We start from the raw sequence: 23805 nt of genomic DNA, 5'->3' as shown, positions 1-23805 counted from the left end.
CCACACTAGTAAATCACCTCTAAAATACCATCCAGCATACATGATTTGTCCAATTTGCTCATGAAAGGTAACATGACCTTTTAAGAGTCAAACTTTTCATAAGCTGCTTCAAACACAGTGCTTGCTTCAACTGCCAGTGATTTTCAAAACCTCCTGTCCAACATGAAGATGTCATATAGATTTAGACCAAATTACAGCATGAAAATATAATTTGTTCTGAGCTCCACCTAGTCAAGTGCACCCAATAAATATGTGGATTCCTATATATTCAATTCAATCCAAATTATGAGATAACCACACAAGCAGCCTTTCCATTCCAAGAATTTGCTTCTTCTTCTGGCCAGTATTTTCATAGATGCATAGCATGGTTGCAGTTGAAGGCAGGGCCACTGTGCTGCAGTAGCACAGAGATGGTGGTGGCTGGGGGTCTCAAGGACACTGGGGTCAGCTCAGCAGTGGTGCCTGCCTGTCCCCCTGCACTGCTGGCTCCTCCTGTCCTGGAGCCTTCTTGACCCGGACCAGCAATGGCCCCTCACGTGACTGGAGCGTAATGCCAAGGGCTCCAGCATTAAAGCTCATCTAGTGCCACCCTCCCTGAATGAGCAAGGACACTTCCCACTAGATCAGGTTGCTCAAAGCCCAGTCCAACCTGTCTTTGTTCAGCCTGAATTTGAACACTTCCAGGGAAAGGGCATCGACAGCCTCTCTGGGAAACCTGTTCCAGTGTCTCACCATCCTTATAGTAAAGAATTTCCTCCCACTATCTAAGCTCAATCCACCCTCTTTCAGCTTAAAACCACCCTTTCTCCATCCTATCACTACACATTCTTGCAAAAATTTGCTTTGGCGTCACTGGTGAGTTTGTTGAGGGTGCACTCAATCCCACTGTCCTGCTATCTGCTCCATAATGGAGCTCCACGGGCTGCAGGGGAATATCTGCTCCACCACGTACATATGCGGACTGCAGGTGGCCATCTCCACAACCCTGGACCTCCACATGCTGCAGGTGAATATCTCAACCGAGATGGGTAGGGGACATGGAGACAGGTTTCAGACCCAGCACAAGAGCCGGCAGGTCCAGGCAACTCCATCCCTGGAGACATGGGCTGGTCTTGGACGTGCACACCCAAGGGACACCCCAGCAGACAGATGCCCACCCACTGGACACAACCCCAGGGGACATGCAGCTGGCACACAGGGACACCAGGGACACACACAACTGTTGCGTGATCATTGCTGCTTTATTGGAGCCAGGGCCACGGTGGTGCGGCAGCACAGAGACGGTGGTGGCTGGGGGTCTTGAGGACTCTTGCTCCGGAGTCGGGGTCGCTCAGTAGCGGCGTCTGCGTCTCCTCCTCCTGTACCGGCGCCTTCTTGACCTGGACCGGCGAGAGCCCCTCCCATAATAGCGGCGGCGAGAGCGGCTCCGGTACCGACGGCGGCGACGAGAGCGGCGCCGGCGGCGGCTGCGGCTCCTGCTCCTCCGGTACCGGGCCATGTTGGGACTGGCCGAGTGGAGTGAGCGCCCCGCTTTTATAGGGGCGCCAGGGCGGGCCCCTGTGTGACACCGGTTGCATCACAATGTCTCCACGGTGTCGCCCAGCAGTGCCGTCTCCATGGTTGCCAGTCCTGTGCACCAGTCTTCGTATCCTGGGTAACCAGGTCTCCTGTTTCCTTCTGGAGAGGGCCCACATCTTCCCTAGTCTTCCTTTTGTCACCAACATAACTGTGGAAGCTTTTGTTGTTGCCCTTGGTGTCCCTGACCTGATTTAATTCCATCAGGGCTTTAGCTTTACTAACCTGATCCCTGGCTGCTTGGGCAACTGCTTGGCATTCTTGCCCAACTTCCTCTTTGATGGAATGCACAGCTCCTCAGCTTGTAAGAGGTGATCCTTGAATATGAACCAGTTTTCTTGGGCCCCTCTTCCTTCCACAGCTTTATCCCATGGTACTTCACCAAGCAGGTCCCTAAAGAGGCCCAAGTCTGCTGTCCTGAGGTCGAGGATAGTGAGCTTCCTGTGTGCCCTCCTTGCGGCTCTAGGGATCTTGAACTACACAATCTCGTGGCCACTGCTGCCAAGTCTGCCCTTGAGCTTCACATTCCCCACCATCCCCTCCTTGTTGGTGAGAACAAGATCTAGAATAGCACCTCTCCTTCTTGGTTCCTCTATCACTTGGAGAACTAAGTTATCATGAACACATCCCAGAAACCTCCTGGATTGCTTATGCCCTGCTGTGCTGTCCCTCCAACAGATGTCAGGGTGGTTGATCAGGGCCTGCAAATGTGAGGCTACTCCTATCTGTCTGTTGAGGACTTCATCCACTCTGTCTGTTAAGATGGCCTCTAGCAGAACCCTAGTAGCATGGGGGGTCTGTCCCTGCCCTCCTTTAATCCTGGCCCATAAACTCTTGGTTTGCTCCTCATCCATCCCAAAGCAGAGCTCCATGCACGGCAGCTGATCCATGAGGTAGAGGGCAACACCCCCTTCTTGTTTGTTTTACAAATAACAAACAAAAAAGAACAGCAACAATAAGCAGCAGACAGGTCTATTACGCCACCAAGATTTAGTGTTCCTGTGTCCAAGGAGCTTTAAGGCTTGGTGTGAAGTTGCTTTGCTGGTCTGCTAATGGCCATCTTCCTAGCAAATACTTGAGCAGAAAGACAACACAGTAGTTTTCAGGTAGCCACAAAGGCAGTTCTTACTGAAGCAGATAAATCTGAATATGTCCAGTTTTAGTCTAAAAGAAACTTTCTCATACAGATACCTGTATCTGACATACAGCTCATATTTGGAGTGAGATTGCACCCATGCCCACCAGTACTAAATGCTATCACTTCAAACAAATTATCTTCCACAGTTCAAAAAGACACTCAGACCTTGCTATTCCCACTGATGACACAGCTCCCACTTGAATAGGTGCTAAGTATTGCTTATCATTCCTGGGTATTGTCACTATAAACTAGAGTTTCTCATTGCTCTGCGTGAGTTCTAGGCAGGGTTTCCAATTTAAACCAGCATTTATCAATAAATGCCTGCAGGACACAGTGCAGTGGAGTGCTATGAATAAACAATGAGAATTGCTCAGAAGTTTGGACCACTCAGTTTTAAGCTCTGTGAAGTCTCAGAAATATCAATTGCAGTTGTGAGAATGATCACAATCCCAGAAGGAGAATACATAGCGTACCTGGGGTGTGCTTAAAGAAGCAAGAGCAATTAGCACAGTGTGTGGGCTCAGGATGGGGTTTGCAAGTAATCACCATGCAGGTGTCTCGGAATTATCGTTTCCAAATGTTCACTGGGGACTGTGCACATACTAAGCTGAAAGCAAATGTGATCATTCTCAGACCAATTTGAAATGTTTAGCAAATGATACAAAAAATGGATAGACTTGGAAGGCAACACTTAGCCTCATCTTTCCCTAGGAGGCCACCACTGTAACACAGCAGCATGTCAATTATTGAGGGAGATACAAGTTTTATCTGTAGCTGCTAATCCTTTATGCTGAAATAATTAATATATTTGGGAAAGGGGAAAAACAAGTATAAAAGGCCATATTGTATTGTCTACTCCAACAGATTTGTTTTCAGACTGAAGAAAGATTGCTGTTAAACAATGCAAGCTAGTAATGTTTTGTGAAAGCAGATGAGGGTTTTTTTTTTCCCTCTTTCCTTTTGTAAATCCTGGACTGCAACTCCAATCCCAAAGGGAAACCATATTAAACTGGATTCATATTTCTGCACTTCTCTGAACCTCAGAATGGCAGTTCTGATCTTGAAGTTTTGCACCTATTCTCTGATAAGGAAGAATGCACACAGGAATCAACTACAGCCAATGGTTTGCAAATTTTTTTCTTTTCTTTCTTTTAAACAAGACTATAACCCTTACTTTCCTCACAAACACACTAAAGCTGTAACACATCTTATACAAATCAGTCATTATCTGAAAAAAACCCAAAACAAAACAGAAGGCTTTCAAATAGCGTTATTTAACCCAGTGGCATAAACTGTCCCACTTTTACCCCTAATTAGTATAGCGCTTTTAAATTCTCTCACTCACTTTTCTCGTTAAACTCTCTCATAAATTGTTAAGGAAAAGCATAAGAGTTAAACAGAACACTGTATAAAGTGCTAATTACTGGTATTTTAATTACTGACAATTATACTGAATTTCACTGCACACTATAGAGAGGTTTAAATTGATATGAACATTAACAGCAAACTATTACTTACTATTTCCTTAAGCTGAACTTCTTAATCTCTAACTGTCAAAGTAGTTAAAGAGTCATAAACACTATGTAGTAATTGATCTGCCCAATGATTTTAACCAGCATCAATCTAAGAGTCTCCTTTTCCTCATTTCCTCTTCTCCCCTTCTTTCCCCACAAGCCAAGTATTCTCCATGTGAAAGCAACCTGCAAGAAAACTGAGAATGAAGGGCCAGTCCAGTGATGTACTTTCAGAAAACCATGAAAACTTTCAGAAACCATGAAAAAGCCCCAATGGCAGAGAAACATAATTCCTTAAAAAGCTACTGGATAGCTCTGTTCCTACAGAAAGGCCACTCTGTGCCTTAGGGCTCCCTACCAACAAAGAGCAGGCTTTGACCACACATATCTGATGGTATACATGGTTTCTGGTCTCCTAACAATCACTAACATTTAGACAAACCTCCTCATTTAATACTCATGATTCCAAATAACAGTGCATTTGAGGAAGTAAACACTCATTTATGCAGAGAAAAGCTGCACTTTACCTGTGCTGTACAAACCTAACCCCCTGCAGGTTTAATACATCTGTATCACCTTACTAATGAACAGTTTGCAAGCAGAATGACACCTCACATGCCATTCATGTAGACACATATTAGTACTATTAGAATTCCACTTGGACACCAGAAGCATGGTCAAAGGAGGACAAGTCTGGACAGGATAATTCCCCCTGCATAGCTAGTCAACACCAAGGCTGATCTTAAGGTGAGTTGCATTAGCAGTTTACTTTACATACTTTCAAGCTAAAAGGTGAAACCTAATTGTTCATAGTAAGCAACAAACCCTGCAACTAACCCACTTATACAAGTGACAAAGCATTGAAAATGCACAGCCCTTTTCAGAATGCAACGCAATGCCTGCAAATATAAAAGGAACAAACACTTTCAAAATGGAAAACAGCAGTGTGCTACATAATCTGAGTGGGTAAATATGCACTGTTGCACAGGAGATAAGCCTGTAATTTTAAGAGGTCACTTTCTAAGGCAGTTGCGTTTCAGAAGACAAAAGACTTTCTGCATTACCAGTCCTCTCGAACATCCAAGTGAACCTTTTCAAAAGCTTAGTCTGAAGCACATATGCCTTCCTTGAAGGAAGCACCTGATTTAAACAACAACAAAAAAAGTCTTGCCTTTCTGCTTGTCTGCCTTTTCTTGTCCTGGGTGGCCTTAACTCAGGTACCATTCTACTATGCAATTTGCTGACATAACTTGCATTAAGAAATACAAAAATACTTGCCATGGATTTTCTGAGCTTCTGGGTCATCCACACTGATAGCAATTATCTTCCAATCTGTCTCTCCTTCATCAACAAGAGCTAAAACACCCAAGACCTTCACCTGAACAATCTCACCAGAAGAACGAATCTGAAACAGAACATAATCTCACAAAGATTTGGAAAACGCTGCATAGAACGTGTTTTTTACCTTACAAAAAAATAGTTTTACCACATTTTTGACCAGAGGCTAACAGAATTGCAAGTATATGTCTATTAACATTGCTTGCCTTTCTCCCACCATTGCTACTATCCAATCCTCAATTCTCAAGTCAGCACTGAGCACAAGCTAGAAATCTTTCTTTTTCTTCTACCCCACTTCCTCCACACCTTCTTGATCATCGCCCCAAACTGCAAGTCAGAAGTATCTCATGCTCATTTTTTAACTTCTTTCTTCCACTTGACTCTCTGCTTTCTCAGCTCTTGGTCTTAATCTGTCTCCTGCTGTTCCTTCCTCTAGACTCCAATATACACATATAAACACACACCTCTTCCCCAGAAATATCATCAGCACAACTCTTTTTTGCATTTTCTTGGGAACCTTCTTCCTACATAAAATTCCCTTTGTAACTCTTTCTGGATCCCTTGAAATTGAGCTTTATATTCCTTTCCTCAAGTAAACACACATTCACAGAGGTCACCAATTCAATTTCCCCTTTTGTAAAATATCCCAAGAGATCTCTTTTAAACTCATCCATTTCATAACCCCATCTTTGACACCATGGAGGATCGCTCCAACCTTTACTGCCTCCAGATACGTAGAATTTTCTTCCAGTGAGCTAAACCCTTCCCCTCAATCTACTAATGGTGTCTGCTGCAACTCTTTTTCATCCACTCACTCCATAACTCATAACTCGGCAACACTGCAACAATTTCACGTCTTCTCTAGAGAAAAGGGAGCTACTTCTGTTTGCACCCATAAGTACTCAAGCCTACCTCCTCTGTGGGTCCGACCTTGTAATTTTATGGGCATGACTCTGCCATACTACATCTTTCAGAAACCTATTCCTAGCTCCAGTACTACTGACAGGATAAAAGAAATAAATTTTTTCTTTCCCCCAAAATCTTAAACCCCTCCTCCTTCACCCAAATCTCACTGTCCTGGGACAGAACATCAGGATGGTGTTCAGTTACCTTCCTTTCTATCTAGTACACAGATTGTTCCAAATCCTGCATTTTTTCTCCTTTTTAAAAATCCACCATTTCCTTACCTATTCCCTCCTCAAATCCTCTGTTCATACTTTTGTCATTCTCTGAGACTATTACCATCTTTTCTTGCTTTCGATCTGGCCTTCTCTTCCAAAAGTTGTTACCAAGTTATTAAATTAACCTTCATAAATTAAATTAATCCTGATAAAGACAAACCTTTGAACCTATTTCACAAACATCAATAGGATCATTATCCCCACAACATCCTGTAACGTTATCTTTATGGTTTGGATCTTCCCAAGTCTGTCAAAGGAAAGAGAATTATCCGTTACCAGCTGATCTGCCATTTCAATTCATGTAACTACTGAACTACTAAGATTAATAAAAACACCAATAAAAACATTAGCTTTCTGAGAACAGGCTTGCTCAACAGGAAAACAAAAAAACAAACACAGGGCCAATAGACTGACGTTGAGTAACTCATTCTCATACTCATGACAAGTAACACAAGGACTATTGAGGACACAGTAACAAAAATATTTACTGCATCCAAGACTTAAGAGACACGCTTTATCAAATTGCAGTGATTAAGGAATCAGAGGACCCTAAATATGTATTTTTCTGGTTACTAGTAGTTGTGAGATTAAGCTAGGACATTCTACAATTACATTCTTACTATACTCTTTCAATACCATGATACAAATATAAGTTGCTTTCAAAAACATCCAGGCTTTGAGCTAACCAAGCTCCTAGACATGGATTTGTCATCACCCAATTAGCTTTAAGTTTTCAGATTTACATATTAAATATTTCTGAGTACTGAGATGTGTACATTCCTAAGAACAGCCAGCAGCTTAAAACCAAATAAGCTTGTACAGGTGACAAGTTCAACTCCCTGCCCTGAGCAAGGAATCACAGCCAAGTGATACTAACTTGATTACTAAACCAGTACTTGTCTTGCCTCTTACTGGCTAGTCATGAGTAACTCATTCTAAAGTTGAGAAGTTTTCCTGGTAAGAATTTTGAGTCTAATGAAGTTTTGTTAAAAAAGTGCTAGAAAACTTTTTTTTTTTCCTAAGGACCTATAATGTTAGCTCCTGCTGTCCATGGTCAAACCTCCACCTCAAGCTTGTTCTTGAAAACTTAATGACAATAAAAGGCAAAGTGGTAAAAAGCAAATGCTCAGGAGTTTAGGCAGCAGAATCATTACCAAAAAGACCCCTTGGTGGAGTCAAGAGAGATTTTCAGCTTAAAACTTTTTTCCAATTCTCTTCCAAAGTGCTTTTTATTTAAGGCTGCATTATACCAGCTGCACCCCTCCACCTTTAGGTCAGAAAGGAGGCTCACTAGGAATGGTATAATTCTCTGGACTGTACAGCAATTCGTGCAGTAGTGACAGTCCTACTGTCATTTTTTTCTTCTCTGTTCCACAGTATAAAACAGCAGCCACAAATACATATCTTTAAGCCATATACTACAGTTGAACTGCTGATCTTGACGAAAAGACCTCTTGTGATAAGGAAGACAGTGAACTGGATTTTGTTACAGCTGCCAGTAGGAATCTGGAGTATCACCTAAACTTCAACAATTGGAGATGTAATGATCCAACCAGTAATTTAAAGTTATTACAGAAAACAAAAATGATGATTATCTCCAGCCGTCTCTGATTCATAAGGTAAAAGGGGAGCTAAATGTTTTTCCTGGGGAGAGTGTCATTAATCCAAAATAATGCACTCTGTGCAGAAAAAACATTCAAATATTTAATTTTGGCTTTGTACTAAGGCACACATGAATTTCAAAACATTAAGTGGAACTCCTTATTCCCAACTACTCCTACTTGGAAACTCTGACTGCTGAGACTGCAAACTGGATAACAACTTCACTGCTATACACCAGGACCTGCCTGGTATCTCTTCTCAGGGATCAAATACATAAGCAGATTTTTAGGAATAAATTTCCATTGCTTATGCAGTTAACTGTAAAGAAAATAAATTACTCTTTTCTAGCTCCATCATGGTCTTCAGCACTAATTTAAGTCCAATGTGTTATTCACAGCAATAAAAAAGTTCAAAACTTTCCATTATGCTCAAAATTTCAGCCATTAGTTGGGCTTTTTCATGGCTCAAAATTTTGAATGTGTCATGATCACTGAAGTCTCACAGTTTATAAAAAAGTTAACTAAGGCAGTTGAGGTTTAATCTAAAAAAGAACAGCCCTTGTGTTCCTCTTTGTTGAAGATACTAAGAAATCCCAATTAAAATGTATGCTCAATACATGAAAATCCTAAATTAGTTTTTAGCTTTTTTAAATGCCTTGTTTAAGCAGAAAAGGGCTACTTGACAAAGTATTCTTCAAAGGCAGACCATGACAGTTTAATTCTGTCACTACAGTACAGACACTCAGACTAAAGATTTGAGATTTCTTGATCATTTAACTCCTTCCTGAAACACAGCACACATTTACACCCACACCTGAATTCTGATTAAAATTTATGGACACAATAAATTTCAACATTAAAAAAAAATTCCTAATTTACAAATGTATCAAAGAGAAACATCCCTCTCGCAACTGATTTGCATTCAGGCAATACCCAAGATTTACAAGGCAATTTACACAGAAGACAGAAAACTTTCACCATTATAACAAAAATGTTACCTGTGGGAGGGCACCATAATTCCATATATAACCCTTGTGAGGAAAGATATTTGCCACATATCGAAGCTTTCCTTTCTTTATATCTTGTTTAATGGGATTCAATGGCTCCTCAGTGGCAATCTAAGCAGATTGTGAAAAAAAAGGAAAGAGACACAGAAAGAGAGAGAAACAGAGAACGGTAAAAGGGAAAGCAATTCATTCTGTACCCAACCAGTTAGAAAGATTCATCTGGGAGCATGTGCTTGTGGATTAAGAAGTATTAAAAACACGATGGCCTCACTCTAAATCTCAAGGGTCATGTTCAAAAAGCAACTTATTAAGGTTTTAAATAACATTGTGAAGTATGCAATGAAAAGAAGAATCCAGAAGAGAAGGTCATAAATTTATAAGGAGACAGTCATAGTCAAACATAATACTGAAAAGAACTTAAGTTAGGAGCTCTTGCACTTTATAGTACAAGTTCCAACAGACATGCAAATGGTGGCACAAGTTCTTCTAACAACAGGGGCTTTGACAGCAACAGGGGAAATATTACATCTTTTTCTCATCCTCTAATTGCTCTCCTATTGCATACAACCCTTCTCTTCATCACCTCTCACCATACAAATGCTTTTTAGCAACCACAAGTTCTGCATAGTCACCACATGCTAACTTAATGCAGATTAGGAACAAGTTAAGCTAGCATTAGAAGAAGGCATTCTTATTCCCAAAGAAGTACTCATAGGACTCAACTAATTAAAGCTGAACAATTTATTATTATCATCTTTCTCCTCAAAACCTCAAATACCAACCCACTGCCACATGAGTTACCTACCATACATCAGCTAACTCACTGTAATAATACTTTTGACACTCTACACCACAACCCAAACCATGTTGGTTTGGCTCTTGCTTACAAAAATTCATCTGAATGGCATCACATGCTTATACTGGCTCGGGTGGCACTTAGCTTGAGTGCATAAGCACATAGCCCTTAGTCCATGTTAATTTTACATCATCCTTGTAATTTACCTAAAGCACCACCACCAGAGCCATCCCAAACAAATTCCACCTTTTTGAACCATACCAAACTGTCAATAGCGTGCATTTATTCCACAAGTAAGCCCTCCCCAAGAGCTCAGATCAAGGTTCATGCATTTCTGGTTTCACACTTATTTCTACCAGCTGCTGGTCATCACTTAACAGTGAAGACCTCGAATATGCCAACTAGGACTTTGACAGAAGTGGAGCTCAGCAATGCTTTTTCTTGATGTAAACCAGGACAAAGAGGAGTAGATGTTGTCTGAGATGCCAGGGATCAGGTTAGGAAAGCTAAAGCCCAGACAGAGTAAAATCTGGTGAGGAACAACAAGGGTAACAGGAAGAGTTTTCTATGGGTACATTGTGGTAAGAGGCAGAACAGGGAAAATGTGGGCCCTCTCCAGAAGGAAACTGGAGACCTTGTCACGCAGGATATGGAGAAGGCTGAGGTACTGAATGATTTTTTTGCCTCAGTTCTCACCAATAAGGGTGCTGGCCACACCATCCAAGTCACAGAATGCAAAGACAGAGACTGAAGAAAGGAAGATCCACCCACTGTAGGAGAAGAGCGGGATCGAGACCATCTAAAGAACCTGAAAGTGCGCAAGTCCATGGGACCTGACAAGATCCATCTGCGACTCCTAAGGGTGCTGGCAGATGAAGTTGCAACAACACTTTGCATCGTATTTGAAAAGTGATGGCAGTCTGGTGAAGCTACCACTGACTGGAAAAAGGGAAACATAACCCACATTTTCAAAAAGGGAAGAAGACTCAGGGAACCACAGGTCAGTCAGTCTCATTTCTGTGCCTGGCAAGATCATGGAGCAGATTCTCCTGAAGGCTTTGCTAAGGCACATCGAAATTGTGGAGGTGCTTGGTGGCAACCAACATGGCTTCACCAAGGGCAAATCATGCCTGACAAATGTGGTGGCCTTTTATGATAGGGTCACAGTGTCAGTGGACAAGGGAAGAAAAACTAACGTCATCTACCTGGACTTGTGCAAAGCATTCAACACTGTCCCACATGACAACCTGGGCTTAAAATTGAAAGGATATGGATGGACTACTCAGTGAACAAGGAACTGGCTGGATGGTCACACTCAGGAGAGTAGTGATCAAAGGCTCAATGTCCAGATGGAGGGAAGTAATGAGTGGCATTCCTCAGGGATTGGTACCAGGACAGGTGCTGCTTAACATCTTTGTCAGCGACATGGACAGTGGAATTGAGTGCACCCTCAGCAAGTTTGCTGATGACACCAAGCTGTGGCTGACACGCCGGAGGGAAGGGATGTCATCCAGAGGGACCTTGGCAGACTTGAGAGGTGGGCCCATGCCATGCCAATGTGCACTTGCAGCCCAGAAAGCCAACTATGTCCTGGGCTGCATCAAAAGAAGCAAGGCAAGCAGGTCAAGGGAGGCAGTTTGTCACAAGGAAATGCTTTTTCATTTGCAGGATTTGTCAGGATTTGCCTACCACACTATCCAGCAGAAATGAGAAGAATTTAATCCCTTGAGTGGAATCCTGTATGAGCAAGCAAGAATTAACACTAAATGTTGGGCAAAGTCCTCCAAGCCAGTACTCTAGGACTCTGAAGAAGGTATGCTGCTCTCTGTAGTCAAGAGGGCTGTCAAGAAGCAGTGCTCACCTGAGGAAGGGAAACAAAATTAGAGCTTCAACACTTTAAAACTGCAAGGAAAAAATGTCCACAGGCACAACTGTGAAACAATTTTTTACTGTAGAAAATTTTATGTGTAAGGAGTAACCCACACTCTGATTGATTATTAGAAGCTACTACATTGTCATAACCTCCATAAATATCTAGATAATCATGGTATTTTTCTTAATTACCTCCATTTTTGCATTCGTCCAACGAGGCACTTCTACAACCATATTAAACAGGACCTAAAACAAAAAACAGTGACAGAACTGAAAAGAAAATTCACTTGGCAATCAGTATTTTACAGGAAGATAAATTCTCTCCTCTGCATTCAGCAGCAACATACATTAGATCTTTCTGTTCCAGATATTTTTACGTTATTAAGTACAATTCATTTACTTCTGCACAATGACATTCAACCTCCTAGGCTCATCCTTTATCCTTTGAGAATATGAGCAACTACAAGTAGTAGAAATCCATATGATATTTTTTATGCCATTATCAATATTACTCTTCACAAAATGTTCAGAAAGTCCATGGAATACTTTGCCACAAGGCAGAGGTTCAGTCTACTAGTCAAAGTGGATGTTTCTACAGGACAGAGTTAGCTTCCCTCAAGCAATGGGAAGGACGTTTTGGTTTTTTCCCCTGAAGATTTATTTCTTCAGGCTCTCCTCTTTGCCTCGTTTTTTTAAAAATACAGCAAATGCAACAACCACTGACATTTCTGATTCTCAACCAAATCTGGCAGAAGTGAGGCAAAATTAATCCAAAAGTGAAGGCAGAGAAAGGACAGGGACACAGACACCTCATGTTTGCATTAGCATTCTTCCTAATAGAAACTAAGTGAAACTTGTTTTAGGAAGGGGAGAGGAATAAACCTAAACCATGTAAACTTTCATGTTTTTAGAAAAAAAAAAGTAATCTATGCCCTTCTTACTAAGGAGGTTAAAGTGACACTTTTCAAAGAGAAAAAAAATCTGAGTAAGTTTCTGAAGCTGTCAGAATTAAGCATGACCAAGAAGCAAAGTATTAATTAAAATTAGTAACTATACCAAACCACCCAGCTATGTCTACAACCTGTTTTCTCCTAGATTACTAAAATAACCCCAAAACATCACATTGCCTAGGACATCTCTTCATAGAGAAAGACAACTTGCATTGGTATTAAAAACTGCAACCCTTCAGGAAGGACTAAATATGTTTTTTGCAGAAATGTGTAGGAAAAATATACAAAGACTGAAGACTTGAACCGACTCTCTAACAACACTGCCAGGCTTCAGTGGCTTCAGCATACTCTAAATATTTGTGGTTTTGCTCCTTGTATCCAGTAGCTGCAACAAACAAATACCATTACCACAGTAATTCCAATGATTCTATGATCTTCTCCCAAGCAAACCTGGAAAGTGGAAATCAAGAAAGCAAAGGAAGTTCCCAACTATCACTCAGTGTTTCTCCTATGATATCACAAGCTGTGTACCATCCTGACAGCAAATTCCCAGTACATTGAAATTAAATTTGCCATCTCTAAGTACTGTACCCATACTGCAGTCAGTGGCATGTCAAATGGAATCACTTTTCCCAATCAGATCATAAGCAAATAAAACAACAACTAAAAGGAGAAACACTCTTCAGACCAGTTTCATAAAATACAGCTTCTGTATGTAAGAACGGTTGGAACAGGGAAGTAATCAGAAAGAGAGCTCACAGATATCAGCACTAAGGAAGCAAACAGAACAAAGCAACATACATGCAGCAGCAGGTAAGGGAAGGATTGGAAGAGAATCAATAAAGTCTGCACATCCATCAGGGAAACACCTGGAAAAAAAGAAATGCACAGCATGAAAGCCAGTGCTGACAAGAAACTCTTTGGAACTGCCAAGCAGGTCAAATAATTGTTCTGAATGGTAGCTACACAACCCTGTGTTTTTGTTGTTTGGATGCAACCGTATGTTTTCCTGTCCATGCCTAATAAATAGCTTCAGCAGCCTGTAAATCTTGGTTTTGAGCTTTAATTGGTCAATAGTTATTCCAGGTCTTCACCAAAACAACTCTCAGGGCTGGACAACAGCTGGACTGAAATGAATACAACACTGCTCTCAAAAAATCACCTGGGTTTAACTCAGCTCTAAGACTAGGCCTTCATAATTTGTGGTATCTGTCAAATGTGACTTGTCAAGAGCCTGACATTAATTTGTATGCAAAAAAAAATTTTTTTTTTTAAATCCCCAAAAGCACACTCTCTAATGCTAAGCTGCCACAAGCGTTTACAAGAGATTACTAACTTCATGCAGTGCTTACATTTCAAAACAAAAGACCCCACATATTTACAGGGCAACCACATTTTCAGCAATGAGACTGAATTCACTGGTGTGGGAAGGAGAGCACATACTAGATACTGTGACAGAAAGAACGATAAGTATACTCCTCTGGTTTTTAGGGTTTTTTTTCCTCCTCTTTCCTATCTTGCTTCCCTCCTTGCCTAAATATCACCCAGGAATTTTCCCATCACTCTTATTTTCCCAGACCAAGCACCTCTTCCTTCTAACCACTCGAATGTTCTCCCCATCCCTTGCTGCAAAACCATTCCTACCTCAGCTGCAATCAGAAATGCAAGTGTTAGACCCCTGTTTTCACAGATTGTATCTGCATATGCCATTCAGTGGTTAGTTTTGGATGGTGAATGCATTTCGTAATCAGTATTTTTTTATTTTAAATCAGTTTAAAAAAAAAAAATCCACCTCACCAAACACTCAAGTGAGCAGTTCTACCCCCCTCAAGCAATGGTGAGGCTGTTTCAACAACCTATTTAACACACCCTCCAGTGACAGAAAGAGAGATAAGGTCTCTCATGAAACAAAAACTATTGCTTTGAAAGTTTACCATTTAACTGCCTTAGTATGACAGCAGCCAACTGGTCTGCCTATGAGATGGCTTCTTGGTGCAGTTCAGATTTAATCCAGCTCTGCAAACAATGTAGAAGAGACTCCACAACAGCAGGCCATACAACAGACCAGATGGAGTAGTTCCTACTGGATAGCCTCATGCCAACTCTGCTGGCTGACTGTTTCTTCCGAAGCACACAAGAAAAGAGGAGGAAACCACCTCCCAGATGCAGAAAAAGGGACAGAAGCCATCTGCTAGGGAAAGTGACCTGACAGCCCAGAGGGACTTGCAACCCAGGGTATTACATAGTTTGACTTTGTGTTAATGTGAACACGAGATGCTTGTGCTTACATTCTATCATATCTCTAAGAGGTGATGGGGGAAAAAAACAACACATTTGCTCAACATAAAGTAGTTAAAAGTGCATTTCCTAATTCCTAAAACTGAATATGAAATCAGTAGAAAATGACATCAGAAGGAACAAACAGCATGTTTAAATGATATCCTTTATTTCCTAAGAACTACACACTAAGAACATTACATGGGAACTCGCATAAGATGTAAATAAGCATTTGCTTTATTGGGGTGTTTTCTTTCACACTGCTTGGCAACTTACTGCATTCCATTTCAGTTGAACATCATTTTTAATATATCACTATATAATTTTTGCTGAGAGAAGTAAAAATGTCTCTCACACAAAGAACAGAAACAGGTTCTGGTTTTCTGAAATAAGCACACCACAGAAAGATAAAAAGATATACAAATATACTTCAATTTATTCATACAGTGAGTGCTGAGAAAAGCTAGGAAAATATACTGTTGTACCTGTGTAAACTGTGAGTCAGCATTCTTTCCACTAAGACCACAGGCCAAAAATAACTGCTAGCTCTGGCTGTAGAGATTCTTACAGAAGATAGCTCATTTTGATCAAGGTTTATTATTACAAACCTGAATATCACAGGAAGAAAGAAAAAAAAAATTATGCACACTCCTGACACTATTTTTACACCCTGCCTTTCTGGACTCCCATACACTTTTCTCAGAAGCAGACCTTCCTTACCTAACTTGCCTGTTCTTGTTCAACTATTTCCTTTCCCAGTCTTCCCAAATTCTTCAGCTGGTGCATTTGAGGGGATGGTTTTGAATAGGTATGATTTTACACAAGAATTGCAACTCTTAATGCTCAACTCTGAAGGTTCAGCTCATTTGAAGGAGAAGTGGAGCAAAATATAAAGAGTGAGGAAAGTGACAAAACATGAGAGGTAAGAGAGGAACAGAAACCCAGTACAATTTCATAAAATGACAAAGATCACTTTTTCACCACCACCTCACACAATGGGTAGAAGAGATATATTTAAGTTTACAATTTTTTTAGTTGTTTTTAAAGTAGAGAGCTAAAAAACCCAACAACCTGAAAGCATCAGAGGCAGTATTTGGGGACTGCTGACCCTTCCTCACTGAGAAGCTCTGACCTCACAATACAAAGAAAAGAAAAAGCAGCTATCATTTCAATTTCTTCTCTGTCTTCTCATTTTCAGTCTTTCGGGGATTCTCATTAGCCACCAACTGAACATGTTAGCATGCACCTGAGGACTAATGAAAACTAAAAAGATGAGGTGCAATCCAGCAGCAGTGTGAACAAAGGATGATGCTTTAAAGTGGGGGTAGGGGAAAGGAAAAAATGGAGAGGGAAAATAATTACTGTCATGAAATACACCTATAAATCAATGGAGAGAGGCCTGCTTATAAAATCACAGAATCACAGAATGTTTGGAGTTGGAAGGGACCTTGAAGATCATCAAGTTTCAACTCCCCTGCATGGGCAAGGACACCTCCCACAAGAGCAGGCTGCTCAGAGCCCCATCCAACCTGCCTTCGAACACCTACAGGGATGGAGCCCCCACATCTCTGAGCAGCCTGTTCCAGTGTCTCACCACCCTTACACCGAAGAATTTCTGCCTGATTTCTAATCTGAATCTCTCTTATTTCAGTTTTAAACCATTACCCCTTGTCCTCTCACTGCAAGCCCCTGTAAAAAGTCCCTCCCCAGCTTTCCTGGAGGTCTCCTTCAGGTACAGAAATAGCCATGTTACAAGCACTCCCAGTGTAACACTTGCTACAAGATATTTGCCAATGAAAACAACAAATCAGACAAACCAGATGCCAACAACATCTGGAGACCAAATACACTGTATCTAAATGAGAAGTCAGTGCAACTTTTTCAATATAAACTAACATGCCACATAGCAAAAAAGGAATGCAGTACCCAGCATAAATGCAAAGGGCCTGTAGCCTATTCATAGTGTACTTCCCTCACGTTATAGTGAAAAGGGAACCATGAATAGTATGTAAAATTCTACCCGCAGGTACCCCAAAAGGGATGTCAGGCCACTTTTCTCTGATAAACTAGTTACTAGACACACTCACCTGCAAAACTGCTCAGTGTACAACCATGACATAAATGAAAATGAAACACTGACTTTCTCAAGTTTAGGGAACCATTTATTTGAAATTAACCTTGATCAAATCACTCATGCAACTTTCTCCATAAACCAGCTCTATCCCAGTACATTTTAACTGGACTGTTGAGCAAAGATTAGTTCTATTCTCAGCATTTGTAAATGTACAAGAATGCAATGCAAGGTTTGCAGCTATTGGACATAGCCACAGGAAATGGCTAGGCAAGTTCCAGCATCAGGATGAAATCTTCACTGATCATCCAAAATTGGAAACACACAAGTCCCTGAACACACCTAAAGGACACACTACAGCCCAGGTTACACATACTGGAATAATGCATAAAATGACCAAAGAAAGCTACAGAGGCTGTAGTTAAGACAGAATATAAAGTCAGTAGAAAGCCTGCACCTGTATTGTATGGGAAATGATGACAGCTCTTCCTTTCTTACAAAACATACAGACTTTATCATAAGACAACGCTAAAACAGTTTTGAACACTGTTACAAGCTTGAGGTCCTCTATAAGATCACCTATTCAGACTGCACAACCACCTTGATGATCCATTCTATCCCACCTGACTAGTTAATTTATCAGCAGTTTTTGCCAGACAGAAACAATTCAGCTGAAGTCCATAAGGGCATTCCAGCACTGTGCAACCCATAGGATGCAACAAAACAAAAGCTGTTGGGTTTTTTTGTTTTGTTTTGTTTTTCCAAATGCTCTAGTGGGTGTCTGCATATTAGAGGACTATAAGGACTATAATCTCTACATGCTTGGATAGATTCCTTACTAAGGTGAACATTTTAAACAAAACTCTGTATTCAAGAACACCTCACTCCTCTGAATGAGATGATACGTGAATACTTTACCAAAGACATACAATGATGAGTAGATTAGAAACCCTTTCATTACAGCAGGGAAGCAAGATGTCACATTCATCTTGAAAAGAAAATTATGACCTCTTCATACTTTCTTCCTGCTACAAACAGAAGACCATATTCAACAGTCAGCCTCTGACAGTTTTGACTGTAACCTCAGTGGAAACATTCACTCTTCCAGACGGAGATGTGAAACTTCGATACCATTCACAGAAATTTATGTGGGTAGGAGTGGATTCCAAGTGCTTGCAAGGCTTAAGAAAAAGCAGAGGTTCAGCCTAGAAGCTGGTAATAATTTTCGAACTGAAGTTGACTATGACTTCTTTCAGCATCGTTTCTCCCTCAAAATAACTTCTCTCTTATTCTTCAAACAGCAAAAAAACACCCGTGAAACCAAGATGATCTGCTGTCAACAGTGTGTGCAAATCTAAATTTAATTGAGATTTGGGAAGATCTGAATGTTGCAAGAAAGGCTGCACTACTGAGAACAGTTCATACAGAAACATCACAGTGTTTCCCTTATAACTACACGCTGAGACTGCAAAACAGCTTAGAGAGACTTGTACAATGTGCATGTCTCTATTCCACGAATGCTGAACACTGAAACTCCTCTATTTTGAGACCTTCTTTTTTGGCATCAGGAATGCCAATAACAGTTTAAAGCAGATTAGATAGACTGAAGAGACTCATGTAGAATTATCTTCATTTTCAACAGCTAAACTGACATTTGATGAACACCAGCTCAGCAAAATTTAACACATATTCTTAAGAGGGCTTACCCTTACTGAGAAACAAGTAATTGCCACTCAAAGTACAAATTTTAAAGATGCCACTGTGCTTCCAGGGCAAGAGGAACTATCACCGTTGAATTCTGGCCAAATTTTGTGCAAGGATCAAATGAACACTAGGTATCAGTAGTAGTGTTGTGTCCCTAGATAAGAGGAAAGAGTATAGTGCTTCAAGCATCTTCAGAAATCAGTACATGCTATTAAACTCCTCATTTTCCCTGTATCCCTGATTAAGCTATGCTTTCCCTACATACAAGCACACAGGGATGCATTTCTCACCCAGCCAAGGTAAGGATGGCTGCTGAAGAGCCCAGTGTAAGAAGAACCTGCTTTCCTGAACACAGAGATATGTCTATTTTCGCTCTTCTCTCAAGCTCCCAAAGATGATGATGAAAAAGGTTTTTGTAAATTATTTGTATTCTCACACATCACCGTCTAAGACCAAGCATATTTGGGAAGCCACTAGCCTGCACATTTGCTTACTCATATCAGAAGCCCACAAAGACAAGAATGTACATTTGCCTTTACTCATTTTCCTTAGCACCCTCAGTTATGTGGAGGAGTTATGTGAAGCAACTCTGGAATCTGTACTAGCCCATGAAGCAAGAGCCGCTCAGCCTCATACTCTTTCCTTCTGCTCCATAGGCTGATCCAGAGATCAGAAAAAGTATACTAGAAATGTGGTTTTCAACAAGCTGTCATGCTTCTCACTACACAGACAATGCCAGTTTTGCAGTTTTAGACACTGCATTAAACAGGCTTTGCCTCCTTGCAACTGGTACTGTCACAATATTCATAAGCAAGCAAAAAACAGAATACTTGACTTCCAACAAGAGCAGTAATTAAGAATTCACATTGCAAGACAATGATCTTTGAGAAATGCTACTGCCACATACTCTTTCTCCTTAACAATTCATTGTTCAGGCATGATCCTACCTCTACAAAAAAGTACTTAAAAGGGCAACAAGCAATAGGAAATTTAAAAAGTTTTACATAGGCATTATTCAGCTCTGGGTCCCCCAAAATAAGGACATGGAGCGGGGTCTGGAGGAGGGTCACAAAGATGATCAGAGGGCTGCAACATCTCTCCTCTGAAGACAGGCTGAGAGAGTAGGGGTTGTTCAGCCTGGAGCAGAGAAGGTCCCAGGGAGGCCACGCACTAGCATTCCAGTTCTCAAAGGGGGCCTACAGGAAAGCTCGGGAGGGACTCTTTATAGGAGACTGGAGCAGTAAGACAAGGGGTAAGTTTTAAACTGAAAGAGGGTAGATGAAGATTATGTATTAGAAGAAATTCTTTAGTAGGAGGGTAGTAAGACACTGGACACTGGAACAGGTTGCCCAGGCAAACTGTGGAAGCACCCTCCCTGGAAGCATTCAAGGCCAGGTTGGATGGGGCTTTGAGCATCCTGATCTAGAGAGAGGTGTCCCTGCTCATGCAGGGCAGTTGGAACTAAATGATCTTTAAGGTTCCTTCCAAACCAAACCACTCAATGAATGTAGCTTACATTAATCACAGGGCAGAGAGAGGAAATACATAATACAGGATTGTGTGGGGGCTGGTGCACAGAAGAACAGAAGTACCACACACCAGCTGCAAAACTATGAAAACCCAGACAGTTAGGACAGTTCTTTCACAATGGATTGGTAGTTACAGTTTTGCAATATGACTTGCCAAACAGATATTAAGAAGATAAAGACTGTTACACACACAGATACTTAAAGGTGTTAAAAGTATATTCTGTTTCATTTTTTAGTTTCCCTTTCTTACACTAATTGTATTCCTGTGCCAGGGAAAGCACTGCAAAAAATGCAACATTCTTTAAAAGACACATAAAACAAATCTTGTTCACAGAAAAAGCCTGAGCAGACCTTCCAAGGTTTTCCAGGCTTCTGTTAGCCTTTACTTCAATGCTGGTTCATGCTGAACCATTAACAGATACGTTTTTTTTCCTCTCCTTGGGCTTCCCAGATGCATATAGAGAACAACATATCCCCAATTCTAAAAAGTAGATACTAAGTCTAATTTCTGTCCTAAAATACTTAGGATTTCGGAAGTTCTGTGTTTATATACAGATACACCAAAGATTATTCACAGTCAGAGAATAAGTAATATTTCATTAATGGAGGGTTTTTTGCAAATGTTTCTGAATGCAACAGCAGAAAAGATAACATATCTGTGCTGCAATAGTCATAACAAACCTTTCAAAGAGTGGTATAGAAGTGCTTGCCTTTGAGAACAACCTGATGAATAAAAGAATGCTGACATTTCTATCCCACTCAAAGAGGAGAATATTAAATCCCTTTAAGCTTTCTCTTCCTAAAGGACTTGCATTTGAAGATAAATCAACTATATTCTATATTCAGTGACAGCAAGTTCACTTTGCAGTATAGTGAAGCTATGCTGGAAAGGAAATAGAGGCAATAGGAACGTTGGAAATAGAGGAAATAGTAAAAAAGAAAAAAGAAAAAAATGCTTAGCAATACCTCACTTCCAGTAGTCTTTGACCTCTTCGCAGGAATCTCTTTATCCTACAGGAAAAGAGTGAAGTAAAGAAATGTATAAAGAACACTAGAGAGCAATAACGTATTCACATAAACACAGAGACAGACAACAGTAGTTTTCAATGCAACTGAAACATCCCTTTGTGAGCATAAAGGCCTAAACTGTAACTTTTAAAAGTAAGTACTCAGTGCTACTTCATTAACAGAGAAAGGCAAAAATGTACCAGGGCATATCCGCTTTCTCCCAGAAACTAAAAAAATTAAGCAGCAATTTAGACCTGTCCACAACTAATTAAAACCACGGTCATCCTTCTGCTCAGCTGAAAAAGATAAAAAACAAACCAACAAAACCAGTATGGAAAACTGGGCTGGAGTTATCCATCATAAAATAAAGTCCACAAAACCTAAACAGGGGCGGGGAGAATATAACATACACAACTCCTTAAATCATCCTCTTGCACAGAAGGCAAAATTAACAGAGACCTTCACAATTACTCCCTTCCTCAGGCTTCTGTGTCCTACAGAATGCTCTTTGCTTGCTCACAGACCAAAATGAAAGCCCCTCTACACTGACTAGATATCACCATACTATAATCTACAGAAAAATCACACACCACAAACCACCCCTCCAAACCTTAAACTCTAGACATAAGGACAGCAAGGCCCTGAAGGAATGTGTGATGAAAATGCCCTTTGCTTTTCCAGCAATAGCACCCACTGAACAGAGAACATCTTAATAACAACTTTCTGAAAGAGATTTACCTCTTCCACTGACTAACATGCCTGGGGTCTGCCAACCAAAAAGGTTTAATGCATATTTTTAATCACCTATTCTAAGTAATTCGGGAGATTGGGTCTCAATCATGTTAAACCTGTTAAAACTGCTGACCATTCTCACCATTCATATCATTCATCAAGACCCAGCAACAAATCAAACAGCTGAAACCCTCCCAACCTGTTTGTTCACAAGCATACCATAATAAGCAAACCTAAGTCTAAATCAAAGACTGGCAGTTCCCACCAGTGACGCATAAAACAGCCATTTCATTATTGCTGTAATGAAACTCCAGGGAGTATGGCTAACAAGATGTGAAAGTGCTCAGCTGCACCTCACACCTCGTAATTCTCCGAAGGTGTGATTATCACTTCTCTCTTGGGCATTATAGTTGGCTTCGAATTATAATTTTCCTTTTGGAAATTAAAGAAATACAACTTAAGTTACCTAAGTGTGTGCTGTGTATCTCCTACTGCAAGGAAATGTACTTTTAATTGCAGATGTAGAAAAAGGGCAATTCAAGAAAACAGAAAATACATTTAACAAACCTTAAATATAGAAAAGAACAAGCTGCAGTGATGGTTCCTCCCATCCTCAATCACATGGAGGCTTAAAGAGACACGTAGGCTTGTCTAGACAGTAATCGTGCTTCACTGCAAGTTACTGAACTCAGTAGAGAAAATTTGGCAGCGTTTTCATGCTTGTATTACAAGGAATTAGCTTGCATTAAAATGACCCTTTCTGGTGCTATACACTTGACTGTTAATTGCTAAAAAAAAAAACAAACAACCTAACACTTTGTAAAACTGCATTTTTACCTAAAGAATACCAATGAAATCATTATAATTTTTAAATTGTGTCTCAATGCATAAATACAAACCTCTTTAGAACCAGCGAACAGTGGAATGTCATGAAATGGGGAAATATATTTGCCATCTGCATTCTCTGAAAAACAAGACCAAAAAGTAGCATTACAAATCTAAAGATATGCCGTAAGATACTGGTATTGCTAACTATTATGCATTACTGAAATGTATTGGTTGCCACAATTATGCGCCAGTTTAAACTTTTCCTAAAGTTTAACTTCAAGGACTAAAAACCTACATGCAGGACAATGAATTTGTTTGACAAAGTTATTACATTAGTATTCAGTATCACACTTCTCTTATGACTACCTGGCAATACAAGCTACATAAGGATGAGAATATCCTTTTTTTCCCTCTTTTCTTCTCCTGCTGGGCAATACACAACCATCAACGAAGAAAAAAACACCAAGGCAACATCATTTCCATAAATGTTTAGTGAATTCACCTGGGTTTCTAGCAATGTTGCCCTCGTGACTTAAAATAAATTGTTTCATGACAACAAAAAGAAAATCCCCTAAAATAGCAGGCCAAACTCTGACCAAGAGAATAAGTGAGGGATTGGATAACTGCTCAGGCCCTAGAAATAAAACACCATGCCTCAAAAGCAGCAAAATTTGGCATTAACTT

At 40.5% G+C, this 23805-nt stretch overlaps 1 protein-coding gene across 5 annotated transcripts in view; it reads right to left on the bottom strand.

Moving 5' to 3' along the window:
* The window catches only part of PPA2 (inorganic pyrophosphatase 2), a 39587-nt gene that overhangs the window by 13724 nt on the left and 2058 nt on the right, over positions 1 to 23805 (bottom strand). For 4 of the 5 annotated variants that reach the window (XM_051616855.1, XM_051616853.1, XM_051616857.1 and 1 more), the window contains exons 2-7: positions 23193 to 23257; positions 21520 to 21564; positions 12215 to 12268; positions 9346 to 9465; positions 6907 to 6993; positions 5506 to 5632 (exon numbers count right to left, since the gene is read on the bottom strand). In XM_051616855.1, the coding sequence (XP_051472815.1) occupies positions 5506 to 5632; positions 6907 to 6993; positions 9346 to 9465; positions 12215 to 12268; positions 21520 to 21564; positions 23193 to 23257 (498 nt within the window). Of the gene's footprint in view, positions 1 to 5505; positions 5633 to 6906; positions 6994 to 9345; positions 9466 to 12214; positions 12269 to 13773; positions 13842 to 21519; positions 21565 to 23192; positions 23258 to 23805 lie in introns of those variants that run through there. The other variant, XM_051616856.1, reaches the window with a different exon arrangement.

The sequence above is a fragment of the Apus apus genome, chromosome 4, assembly GCF_020740795.1.
Source record: "Apus apus isolate bApuApu2 chromosome 4, bApuApu2.pri.cur, whole genome shotgun sequence".
Classification (NCBI taxonomy): Eukaryota; Metazoa; Chordata; class Aves; order Apodiformes; family Apodidae; genus Apus; species Apus apus.
This window is presented reverse-complemented; position numbering and strand designations above follow the sequence as displayed.